Below are 13,294 nucleotides of genomic sequence, written 5' to 3'. Positions count from 1 at the left end.
CAGGTAGGTATAGGCCGGGGGTAGGGGTGGGGGTGTGGGGGGGTGAAGACAGACGGCCAGGGGGCCAATTGCTTTTCTGTGCCTTCGTTGGCAGTGCAGAGAGAGTGGCTGTCCCCGAGTGTTAGCCTCTGCCAGCCGCGCGTCCCCTTTGTCCACATGTACATGATCAATAGTGATGGCTTCTGTGAGAGGGCGGCTTGGAGGCCTGACACCTTAGCTGTGCGCGCGAGCGCGTGTGTGTGTGTGTGTGTGCGTGTGTGTGCGTGTGTGTGCGTATGTGGAGAGAGGGCAGTGTCTATTGCCTCGGGGGCTCCAAGCCGTGATTTAACTTCAAATAGGTGACACACCACTACTGAAGAGTTAGCTGCTGTACTACATTATATTAGACTGAAAAAGCACAAAAAACTAATATAAAATCTTGAATTCGATATATATATACTGTATATATATATATATATATATATATATATATATATATATATATATATATATATATATATATATATCGTTGTTGTCGGGTGGAAACCTTATATGTCCAAAATCGTTCGTTTTGTATTTATTTATCACTATTTTCACTAGTTTAATTCATTTTTAAAAATGAATTAAACTAGTGAAAATAGCCGATCTACAAGCACACAACGCCTCGCTCCATGAGGTGTTGTGTGCTTGTAGATCTGCTGTTTTCACTACTTTTGTGCGATGGCCTTGTACGATGAAGCAGGGCTTTACTTTGCGAAAGAACATACAAATTTGAAACTTGGAGATACAAGGTTTCCACCCGACAACGACGATATATATTGTGAAAGATATACGTGTGTGTGTGTGTGTGTGTGTGTGTGTGTGTGTGTGTGTGTGTGTGTGTGTGTGTGTGTGTGTGTGTGTGTGTGTGTGTGTGTGTGTGTGTGTGTCCGCACGCGCGTGTGTACAGTATATATAGGCCTATATCTCTGTCATCAAAACAAGTGTGAACAGTGTCCCAGTTTCACTGTTGCTCAGGAAGATGAGTGATATCTCTCCATACAAAAACATGCACACATGAGCGGACGCACGCATGCACACGCGCACAGACACACACACACACACACACACACACACACACACACACACACACACACACACACACACACACACACACACACACACACACACACACACACACACGCACGCACGCACACACACACACACACACACGCGTGAGTATATCACTGAGTAAAGTCACAGCTTCAGAACACATTGTAATGCATGCATTGCTTTCCCCCTCCATTGTCACCGTGTGTGGCCTTCACCTGGGCATTCCCTCTGTCCCTTAATGTTACGCGCCAGAGGCTCGGCACACACACAGGGGTGTCACACCAGATTCTGGGCTCTGGGTACAAGGATTCACTGTGGGGCCCCCATGAAGGAACTGGCATTATTATGCATTATTTTGTGCTTTAACTACTGAAAAATGGCAGATATACAAGCTCACAGCGCGGCACCGAGTGCCACACTGCGAGCTTGCCTTCTAAATCCTTCTAAGGTTATTTTTTGAAAAGCCTATGTTTCTATGTCAGTGGTGGTCAAACTTTTTCATGTGAAGGACCCCCAAAATTATGTATTTGGCCACGGACCCCCTATCTCAAAATATTTAGTTCCAGGGACCCCCCAGAAGCAACATTTTAGTTTTTCGCTTAAAAAAATACATAAGATTTGCACACATTTTCACATCTTTTCAAAAATAGCAGATCTACAAGCTCACAGCGCGGCACTCGGTGCCGCGCTGTGAGCTTGTATATCTGCTATTTTTCAGTATAAAACGATTAAGGCCCCTCCACCTCCTTGGGCCCTAGTAACTCAGTCCCACTCCCCCCCCAAGTGCAACACCCCTGCACACACAACTCCCTCTCTCTCTGCTTTAGTACCAACACCCACAACAACACGGTAGGTACGAAAACACGCCACGGAATGGAGAGAAGTGAACTCGGGGAAAACAATTACTCACGTCCTTCAGAGATGCTGGTTTCCAGGTGGATTAAGCCCGGTTCTTTGTCCAAACCCATTTTCGACCTGTAAGGGAGACAAATGTGTTTCAGGGACACCATCACCATCGCTCTATTTTGCCCGGGGAATAACCCTGCAAGGCCCAGCGTTGCTTTTTAAAAAAAAAAATTAAATCATTTTAAAAAAAATGTTATAATTAGTTTTCCTGTTCTTTTTTCACATTAACATCACCATTAAATCCTATTGTTTAGTATTACAATGCCATTGGCCACGATATTTGCATAAAAATACCCCCCACAGAGACTGACATTCACACCTCCCAGAGAAGTTGAAATTCCAGAGTCTGGACGAACAACATCTCACTTTTTCACTGAAGCTATTCCTCACAAAAACATGGGTAAAATGCCTGTAATTCTTTTTTCGTGATCATTAGAATGTCTAGAACATGTACACGTGTTATTATTGTGAAAAATATCCCCAAAATGCAAATGAGAGCATGATTTATGATTTATTATTTATGGCTATAAAACCTTACAAAAACATTATTAATTTTTTAACATTACATTTTCCTGTGATTAGGACTCCTACAACACCATCTGATTTTTTTTATTTATTTTTTGGCCAGTAGAAATTAATTGGGGTCTTGCAGGGATAAGGTGCAGGCGACAGAGCTATAATGCCGTCCAATGTAGCTACATGTGCAGCCAGGTCTGGGATGTATGGGCTTTGTGTGAGGCGACGGGCAAATTAATTCATAACTCCAAAGGCGGTAACATGTCAGAGGCCATGGCGGCTGTCATAAACCAGTGGTTCTCAAAGTGGGTTCCGGGGACCCTCGGGGGTCCTTGGAGAGGGGGTTCCAGGCGGTCCCCAGCTAAATGTGTTAATATAGCACAACATCAGTTTAGTTCACTCCCTATTCTATCAAACATATAATTCTCTGAATGTCTGTCTACACACCTTTGGTGTCTGTCTTGAGTGTCTGGCCCTGTTACAGCGCCACCAGGAGGCGGGTTGGAGTAAAACACATTTTTGGACAGTACTCCTACAGATTTTGTCCAAAAATCATGCCGATCGGTACACAGTATATCTCTATAGTCATTAAACGAAACGGGTATTTCTTACATTGATGCTCCGACATATTATCATGCAAGCACCAGTTAAAGTTTCCACTTTCCTCATATACTGTGTGCACAGTGCACACCACATAACCCACACACTGCACATAATTTCGAAGCTCATATCTTCGAACGGGTAAGGGCTAGTACTTGAAAATAGCCAACACCGATGTGCCAGTTCAACTCTTCAGTAATTACTGCTCTTTTCCTGAAAATGTCCTGCAAAAGGATTTTTTCCACATTTTCTTTTTTTCTTATTTGTTTTTTTCAGTTTTACCTTTCTAATTTCTATATGGAGAATGGAGCGTATTTTTGCAGAAACTCGCAGATGGCAAGAGACCACTCCATTCCCATTGAAAAGCAGAACCCACCTTCATAAAAGCTCCACAAGGACATTTTTAACAAAGATCTTCTCTTATCTTGGTTCATGGCACAGACAGCATCCAGTGTTGTACCCGAACGCGTTCAAAGAACGATCGTTCATGAACACGTTCATATTTTGGGCGAACGTGAACTGAACGTAATTGTTTTCGCTTGATGAACGATATTGTCGAACGCGGTCATTCTGACGCCCGTGAACGACGTTCGTCGGCGTTCGTCGGCCGTTCATGCGGCGGTCCGCGCCTCCGCGGTCATCTGTCCTCTGCTCCTCTCGTCTCTCTTTTCATTTACATGCTCCAATAGTAGGCACTGCACGCAGCAGCACGCAGCAGTGCCTACTGCATCTCGTGAACGTTCCGATATGCGGTGCTGTCTGCACTCTGCTTCTGCACTGTGAATCTCCTCCTCGTCTCGCAAGCCTGACTGACTATACTTTGTCCTATGTGTGTTGCACGGCGAAAATAGCTGATCTGCAAGCTCACAACGCGTCGCATCCACGAGACAACGTGAGCTTGTAGATCAGCTATTTTAACCAACGCGGAAACATGCTGTGCACGGTTTAGAAACGTCTGCCTTCTAGTGGGGTTCCTTGTACATGTAACTTTTTGTTTTTTTTCTAGTGGGGTTCCCTGTACATGTCATTTTTTGTTTTCATTTCAAATGTGTGTTAAAGTTTCTTTCACTTCCAATTTGTAGATTATGGTCTATAGCACAATTTTGGTTAGAGTGTCAAGACAGTAGATTGAAGAAAAATATATTTTTTGCCCTATTTCCAAAATGACCAAAATCGGAATTGTGTTTTTGAACAATGTTTTAGTTTTCCCACAACTGCAGTGTAATATATATATTTTTTTATTGCTATATCAAGTCAATACTGTGTGGGGAATCAATTGGAGTCAAATATTTGTTTTGAATATTATGATATTTCACACAATGAGACAATAACATGGTTATTATTACATTCAGTCCTTCACAATAAGGGTGCAGGAAGACTGATATTGTGGGCACCTCAATGTTAAGTTGGATGAAATTATTGCTGTGTGTGGTTCTATATGGGCTGAGTCAATAATTTTGACAAATAATAGCATGCAGAAACGTCTAAACATAGACCTTTATATATTTTTTTTCCTTTTTTTTTTTTTATTGCCAAAAGTATAAAAAAAATATGGTTAAAAAAAGAACTAAAAAAGAACTATGTAGTTCATTTTGGGGAACCATGAACTTTAGTTCATAATGGGGAATTATGAACTAAAAATGAACTAGTTCATTTTAGAAGTTCTGAACTTGAACTTGAACTAGTTCGTTTTTAAAGTGAACTTTCCCAACACTGACAGCATCTTATCAGATGGGGTTCCACGGACAAATATATATATGAATTTGGGGGTCCATGATGACATGAACGTTATTGAGAACCACAGTCAAAAACAATGTCCTCAGCTCGTGAATCGTTTGGAATGGTGTTTGCTTTCAAAGCAGATGAGACTTAACAGCATGAGTTAATACAGAATGACCCTGTAAACTGAATGTTAACAACCACAAAACCTCCATCATGAATGAACTCTGGAGTGAGTTTAACCCTGAAAGGCCCACTGTCGTGTTTTGAACACATTTATATCTGATCAAGAAAGGGTTTAAATAATTTATTTTCCTGTTTTTCCTTTTTTTTTTTTCACTTAAACATCACCATTGGATCCTACTGTTTAGTATTGCAATGCCATTGGCCACAATATTTGCATATGAATACCTCCCACAGAGGCTGACATTCACACATAAGATCTCTGGAGTCCAGAGTCTGGACGAACAACATCTCACTTTTTCACTGAATTCCTCACACTAACATAAGTAAAATGCCTGTTGGTGTTCATTAGAATGTCTAGAACATGTACATACGTTATTATTGTGGGAAATATTCCCCAAATAAAAATTAGAGCATGATTTATGATTTATGGCTATAAAACCTTACAACCTTTTTTTTTTTTTTTTTTTTTTTGCAAGTAGAAATAACATCTTAGGACTGGGAGCACATGACCTTGAACAGGCACTGCTGGAGGGCAGCGGTGCAAGAAGGTGCAGCACATCATGAAAAGGAACTCGCAGAAACCAAACGACAACTCCGTTAGGAAAGACAGAAACAGGCTCCAGCACGACCACAACCCACCACCACTTTCCTCTGCCCACACTGCACAACAATATGTGGATCCTGGATCGGCCTCTACGCCCACCTGAGGACCCACAAGTAGACGAGTGACCGCCGATGATGATGGTGTGTGTGTGTGTGTGTGTGTGTGTGTGTGTGTGTGTGTGTGTGTGTGTGTGTGTGAGTTTGTGTGTGTGTGTGTGTGTCTGTCTGTCTGTCTGTCTGTCTGTCTGTCTGTCTGTCTGTCTGTCTGTCTGTCTGTCTGTCTGTCTGTCTGTCTGTGTTTATGCCCATGATCAGGGGGGCATAAACGGGCATAGGCTATATGCCCGTATTCAAGTTTGAGGATTGGCGATGATTCACATGACATTTCGGCCAACCAGATTATAAACAGGCGATCTCTAGAGCTCTAGAGATTGGACGGGTAAGGATCTGGTAATCATGAATTCATAATGTATTCATAATGCTTCAGAGTGTGTAAGGACCGTTGCTATTATACTATGTTCTTCTGTCCTGTGCTTCATTTTCACTCCTGTTGTTGCTATGACACCTGAATTCCCCTCCCAGGATCAATGGAGGTTTATCTTATCTTAAAGGGACAGAGAATCATGAAGTGAAATAAAGGCACCGTCATAGGAGAGAATGACAGAGAGAGGACAAGAGAGAGAGAGAGAGAGAGAGAGAGAGAGAGAGAGAGAGAGAGAGAAAGAGAGAGAGAGAGAGAGAGAGAGAGAGAGAGAGAGAGAGACCAGCACGATTTCTAATTATCAGAGTCATTGCTACTGTACTGTAGTTAGACGGTAATATCCGGACTGTTAATTAAACTGACCCTACAGGTCAATTTGTACACTTTCAGAGTTAAATGAGCAGTCTAGATGTCACTGTGGTAGTGTAGGCGAATTTATAAACCACAGGTCTTAAAGAGGCGGTCCGGGACGACTAGGGGGTCCTCAGAGTTACCACGGGGGGGTAACAACAATACATAATGAAACAAACAAACACCAGACTATAATGCATAATAAACGTGAGTAATTAACCTATCATGATGAGGTATAGGCAACCACAATACAACAGTTGGACACGTTAACAATTGGGCCTGTACAAAACAGAGCAGTCACACAGCAGAGTCAAAATGACCCGTGATAGCCCTTCTCCAGAACCTGTTAAGCCATCTACTGAAACAAGGAACAATGGAAGTCTTCCACTCGGTTAAAATAATTCTCTTTGCTACAAGTGCACCAAGCAATCTGTTGGACATAGTACGGCAGAGCGACAGAGGCTTCGGAGCAACCAAACAAGGCAGTTAGTGCATCAAGTTCGATATGAAAAAGGTTTACTCTGCTACAGTATACCAAGCAAAAGTGCCTGAAGTGCTTTTGTGTGGGTCACACCAGAAAGTGTGACCCAACGTGCCCTTGGAAATGCCCTTGGGCCGCTAAATCTTTGCGTGATAGGAACGTTGTTGTTGTTATAGTTGTTTCATTAACCACTTGAACCCTAGCAGGGACGTTGCAGAGAATGTTAAGGGGAGCACACACTGAACGCGGACGGCTGCGCAGCGTCACGTCGCGGTATCGACGCACATGGAGTGCCGCGCGGTAACCCCAACTGGATGCGGCGCGCTGCCACACAGCACATCCATTTCCCCGGTGAGGAGAACCATGGGAGAACATGTTCACCGCGCGGCAACGCTGGAAAAATAGAACAGCGGCGTATCGGCGCGGCAGGCGAGGCGGCAGACCCGCGGCTGCACGCGTCTGACGCCGCCGGTGTGGGTTAGTTCATTGAAAATAATGGGGCCGTATGTTTTGACGCGCCGCTTCCGCGCCGCCTCCGCGTCCAGTGTGTCTTCCCCTTCAGAGAGGCAGGGGCTGAGATTCCTAAAAGGGCATTTGGTGGAAATATTGAAAATAGCCGATCTCCAAGCTCACAACGCAAGCTTGGAGGTGAGGTTGGCTATTTTCGGTGCGTTAGGTTATACCACACTGAACTAAGCATAATCAAGTCAATACAAGAGATGTGGCATATGGATTTCTACAGCGAAACAGCAACATAAGATGCTGCATTGAAGTTCAGGAGAGTTTGGACAAGTACATTCTCTTGAATTTACTTGTCCAAATGGCATGGAAAGAGGGCATTTGCATTTCTTTCACCATAGTGAAAACTGCATTCATGGTCTGGAGAGGGCACTTTTTACAGACGGGTAAAAGGGCAGGGGCTCAAGCCCCCTTTGATGTCTATGTGTGCAAGTGTCTAAACCCTAGCATTCCTACTCTGGGGCGAACATTTGCAGAAAATAGCTGATCTACTGTACAACGTACCACAGTCAGTGCAACACATTGTGAGCTTGTAGATCAGCTATTTCGGTGAAGAGCTTAGATAATTACCGGTATGTAAACAATTTAACAAACAACGAATTTAGCACTATAATAAATGTAACACTACAGTGCTGTCAAACAAGTAGCTATGAAAGTTGTAAAAATGGTATCTGCAACACAGTTTTATACGATATGTTGTGGGCGGTCCCTGCTGCATCTCTCGCTCTCTCTCTCAGCCAAGGGTCCTTGGCCTGAAAAATGTTGAAGACCCCCGGAGCAGATGAAACACATCTCTGAATAAGATGGCCTATCGTTGCGTTCACTTTGCCCTCAAAGCTAGAATGTCCATCCATTTCCTCAAGCTAGAACGTCCATCCATTTCCTCAAGCTAGAACGTCCATCCATTTCCTCAAGCTAGAACGTCCATCCATTTCCTCAAGCTAGAACGTCCATCCATTTCCTCAAGCTAGAACGTCCATCCATTTCCTCAAGCTAGAACGTCCATCCATTTCCTCAAGCTAGAACGTCCATCCATTTCCTCAAGCTAGAACGTCCATCCATTTCCTCAAGCTAGAACGTCCATCCATTTCCTCAAGCTAGAACGTCCATCCATTTCCTCAAGCTAGAACGTCCATCCATTTCCTCAAGCTAGAACGTCCATCCATTTCCTCAAGCTAGAACGTCCATCCATTTCCTCAAGCTGAATAATTCAGGCAGGTAGCCAGGAGAACCATACAGTTCTGTTCAAACTTTTTTTTCCTTTTTACAATAGTTACCGAGAGGTATAAAAACTCTGCTTCGGCTTCAGCTTTTGGACTTAAAACCACCAGGCGGGGTACGACATTGATTTAGACAGCTGCAGGGGCGTCACAGGGGCGTATTTTATACTTTAGCAATAGAAAAATAGCAGATATACAAGCTCACAGCACGGCACCGAGTGCTGCGCTGCGAGCTTGTAGATCTGCTATTTTTTAAAAGTTGTGAAAATGTGAGCAAATCTTTGAATATAATGTCTTTTTTTAAGCAAACGTTTGTAACTCAAATTTTGCTTCTGGGGGGTCCCTGGAACTCCATTTTTTGAGATGGAGGTCCGTGGCCAAATACATATAATTTTGAGGATCCTTCACAGGATAATATCTGAGCACCACTGACATAGAAACATAGGTTTTTCAAAAAACCTTAGAAAGGATTTGAAATATTCACACTCTGCACACATTTTCACGATTTTTCAAAAGCTCGGTGCCGCGCTGTGAGCTTGTATATCTGCTATTTTTCAATAGTTAAAGCACAAAATGTGAGTGAATCCTTGTACCCAGGGCCCAGAATTGGTTGTGAAACCCCTGGTTCTGTTAAAACTTTTTACAATAGTTACCGAGAGGTATAAAACTCTGCTTTCGGCTTCAGCTTTTGGACTTAAACCACCAGACGGGGTACGACATTGATTTAGACAGCTGTCCTTGTATCCCTGGGGAACGTTTCGCTGTGGGCCCAGCTGGGAGGGGGGGATACAGGAGGGGCTTAGTCATGAGACGGTGCTGTTGCCTCACGAAGAAAGAAATACAAAAAAAAATCAAAGAGAGGCAGTGCCAGATGTTTCCTTGCAGATTGGTGTCATTTTCATGTCTGCATTTCTTAAGCAAATGAAGTGATTATCCCAACACATACAGTATTTAGAAATGCATTTTATTTTTCCGGGTTCACGGGGAGTTGTTAGACAGTATATTCAGCATATTGTTACTGTTTCAAATTTGCACGTTTTCTTCTAAATTAAGACTGTTGCACAAAGCTAGTGAAAATAGCAGATCTACAATGATGAATGCAACATGGACGGTTTTGGACATACAAGGTTTCCACCCGACGATATTAACTTTTTGATGATAATAATATAAAAACATAATCATTGAAGTTGCTGGCAAATCAATATAACTACATATAAGATGAAGCAATAAGCCACAAGAGGCATGTGGTTACCTGGTTTTATAACGGCTGAGAGGCGTGGTGAAACACGAGGCATGTGGTTACCTGGTTTTATAACGGCTGAGAGGCGTGGTGAGACACGAGGCGAAGCCGAGTGTCTCCAACCCACGCCTCGCGTGGCTTATTGCTTTTCTAAAACGGTTACAACATGGAAACATGAAAAATCATAGACATGTACCAATTAAAACTGTTCTATTTCACTAATAATTCACTACAAGGTCTGCAAGAAAGTAGTTCCCAGCTACAAGAAAGTAGTTCCCAGCTACAAGAAAGTAGTTCCCAGCTACAAGAAAGTAGTTCCCAGCCTTTTTGCCAACAACACAGGTGCAGATAATTGGTGCACGGTGGAAAGAAATAACGCACCTGGGTTTGATATACACCGATTCAAGGTGTGGATTATTAAAGCAATAAGCCACAAGAGGCGAGTGGTTACCGGGGGAGTATACACCGGCTGAGAGGCGTTGGGAAACACGAGGCGCAGACGAGTGTTTCCGACCCTCTCAGCCGGTGTATACTCCCCCGGTAACCACAAGCCTCGCGTGGCTTATTGCTTTTCTAAAACGGTCACAATTTTGCAAGATGAATATCATAGCATTGCATTATTTAAAGAAAAAAGTACACTTCTCCGCCACCAGGAAGAGACATGTCCTTGCGTTCACCAGCAGGAACGGGACTGAGTGTGTGTTTACAAAGTCACGTCATTCTTTTTGCAAAAAAAAAATAGGGAAACAACCTGGAAACAACACTTGTGTTAGATCAGTCTCATGTTAAGAAGTTAAGAACCATATTCGATCCATACACATGTTTATTTTCATCCAGATTTAGCTGCTATGTATCACATCAAAAACGCTAGCATAGCAACCTAAGCTAAACAGCCGAGTGGTGCCTGGAGAATAGAGGGCGCTTGTTGCCTTTACAAGCCCCACCCAGAGCCATTCAGTCACTGTCCTATGCATGCGGGCGGTGCTTAGAAGCACCCGCACGGCAGGATTTGAGAGGAAATCAAACGCTCGCTTCTCTAGTTCAGCCTCACGGCACAGTGGAAAGAAATAACGCACCTGGCTTTGATATAAACTGATTCAAGGTATGGGTTACAGTCTCAGGTATACCATGGCACCCAGCCAATCAGAATCAAGGAATGGAACTAGCCGTTTTAGAAAGTCTCATATACCACAGCAATTAAAGGGAAACCAGCCGATCAGAATCAAGGAATGGAATTAGCCGTTTTAGAATGCCTAATTTATTCCTGTACACCAGGGTTCCCCAATAGGCGGCCCGCGGGCCATTTGCGGCCCGTGGGGGGCTACTGTCTGGCCCACACCAACCCCAGTAATAACGGTGGTATAAGAGCAGCAACAACACTAGTATATCGTCGTTGTCGGGTGGAAATCTCGTATCTCCAAATTTGTACGTTCTTTCGCAAGGCCGTCGCACAAAAGTAGTGAAAACAGCAGATCTACAAGCACACAACGCCTCGCACCGCGAGGCGTTGTGTGCTTGTAGATCGGCTGTTTTCACTAGTTGAAATACTTTTTAATATGATAAATGCAAAACGAATGGTTTTGGACATTTTCACCCGACGATATCTGAACTGTCGCAGACCTAGACATAATTCGGCCCTTGGGGAAAACTAATTGGGGAACCCTGCTGTACACTTTGTGTACACTTGTATACTTTGTTCAGTCAGTAGTGAGTTGAGCTTGTAGAACGGTTATTTCCGGTGTGCGACGCCGCCGCGCGACGAAGTACACACGGGGCAGGAGAGTTTCTTGCGTAGCCTCATTACCGGGGTTACCACACTACCACACTACACTCGGTACACAGTATGGATCCTGAAATAGAAACTCTGCCAGCCACTGCAGCAGCGAGCAGCCCTCTGGGCTCTGCTCACTCCTGGCTACCCGGCTTGTTACCACTTTTGACAGTTTCTCTACAGCCCGGCGAACAAAAGCTTTTTGTTACACATTACTACAGAGGCCAGTCATTTCCCGAGAAAAATATGCTCCCATGTTGTGGCGGTCGGTCTGGTCGTGAAGACCCAAGTACAAGAATGGGTAGAGTTCAGTTCAGTTTTTATTTATTTCGTTTTTTGGATGGCGGTAAAAATATTTTTTGTCTTGCATAACACGATGTGAAGAGGTCAAAATGTTGTTGTTTTCGGGTGTTCGAGGATGTCCTTCCGAGCAAAGCACGCAGGCGGAACATTATTATTAGGCGGACAGTATTCTACAAAGCTTTTCAAGTCGAGTACTGTTCCTGAGACTTTTTTTATACAACTGAAAATCTTTTTGAGGAAAAATGCCGCTTTTTGTCCCAAAGCGACTGCAAAAGTTTGCTTATGTTACATAGCTCTGTTTATCAAATGCTGTACCCCCTACAACTGTATATATATACAGTATATACTGTATACATATATATTGTCGTTGTCGGGTGGAAACCTTGTATGTCCAAAACCGCTCGTTTTGTATTTTTCATTTTAAAAATGATCTAATCTAGTGAAAACAGCCGATCTACCAGCACACAACGCCTCGCACCGCGAGGCGTTGTGTGCTTGTAGATCGTCTGTTTTCACTAATTTTGTGCGACAGCCTTGTACAATGAAGCAGGGCTGTACTTTGTGAAAGAACATACACATTTTAAACTTGGCGAAACGAGGTTTCCATCCGACAACGACGATATATATCTTCTCCCCCTTTTCAACTGTTTCACTTGCTTTGGCAATGTAAACATGTGTTTTCTCGTGCCAATAAAGTCAAAAGAAAAGCAAAAAGTATAGGCTACTGTCGAGAAAACTCTTAGTGAACCTGTATGAGAACCGTGTGTACAACACCTATTGACAGAGAGAGAGCAGTCCCTCTGTCTATTTTGGCCATTCTCTGTGTTTCTATGATGCAATTGAATGCAATCCCTCCCTGTCATGATAAGCGCATATTGTCAGGGGTTCCCAAACTTTCCCCGCTCGAGACCCAAAAGAGACATTTCGGTGTCCTTCCGGGAATCAGACTTGACAAAATGCATTATTATTTTTTTTTTTACTGGCAGCGGTGTACCTGCTAAATGTGGAAATAGCCTAGGCAACATGGTATTTCTATAAAAAAAATACATCCAACATTAATAATAATACTTTATTAATATTTCATTATCCACATGTATTTTTTCCTACTCTTGTCTCAGTGTGTGTGTGACTAATAGTCTCTCTCTCACACACACACACACACACACACACACACACACACACACACACACACACACACACACACACACACACACACACAAATGCACGCAAGCACGTACACGTACACGTACATGTACACGCACACACACACTCTGGAAAAAAATATATGTATAATTGTTGCATTATCATTTATGGAATAATAAGACTG

General features: G+C 43.2%; 1 protein-coding gene across 1 annotated transcript in view; it reads right to left on the bottom strand.

Moving 5' to 3' along the window:
• sorcs1 (sortilin-related VPS10 domain containing receptor 1) overlaps positions 1–13,294 on the bottom strand; it is a gene marked incomplete at both ends in the record, with an annotated part of 457,912 nt that overhangs the window by 147,847 nt on the left and 296,771 nt on the right. The window contains 1 exon segment of the mRNA XM_080722749.1: positions 1,982–2,046. Coding sequence (XP_080578875.1) covers positions 1,982–2,046 — 65 coding nt within the window.

The sequence above is a fragment of the Nannobrachium achirus genome (assembly GCF_963921795.1).
Source record: "Nannobrachium achirus genome assembly, chromosome: 3".
NCBI lineage: Eukaryota > Metazoa > Chordata > Actinopteri > Myctophiformes > Myctophidae > Nannobrachium > Nannobrachium achirus.
Note: the sequence above shows the minus strand (reverse complement) of the source record. Positions and strands in the feature narration are given on the sequence as shown.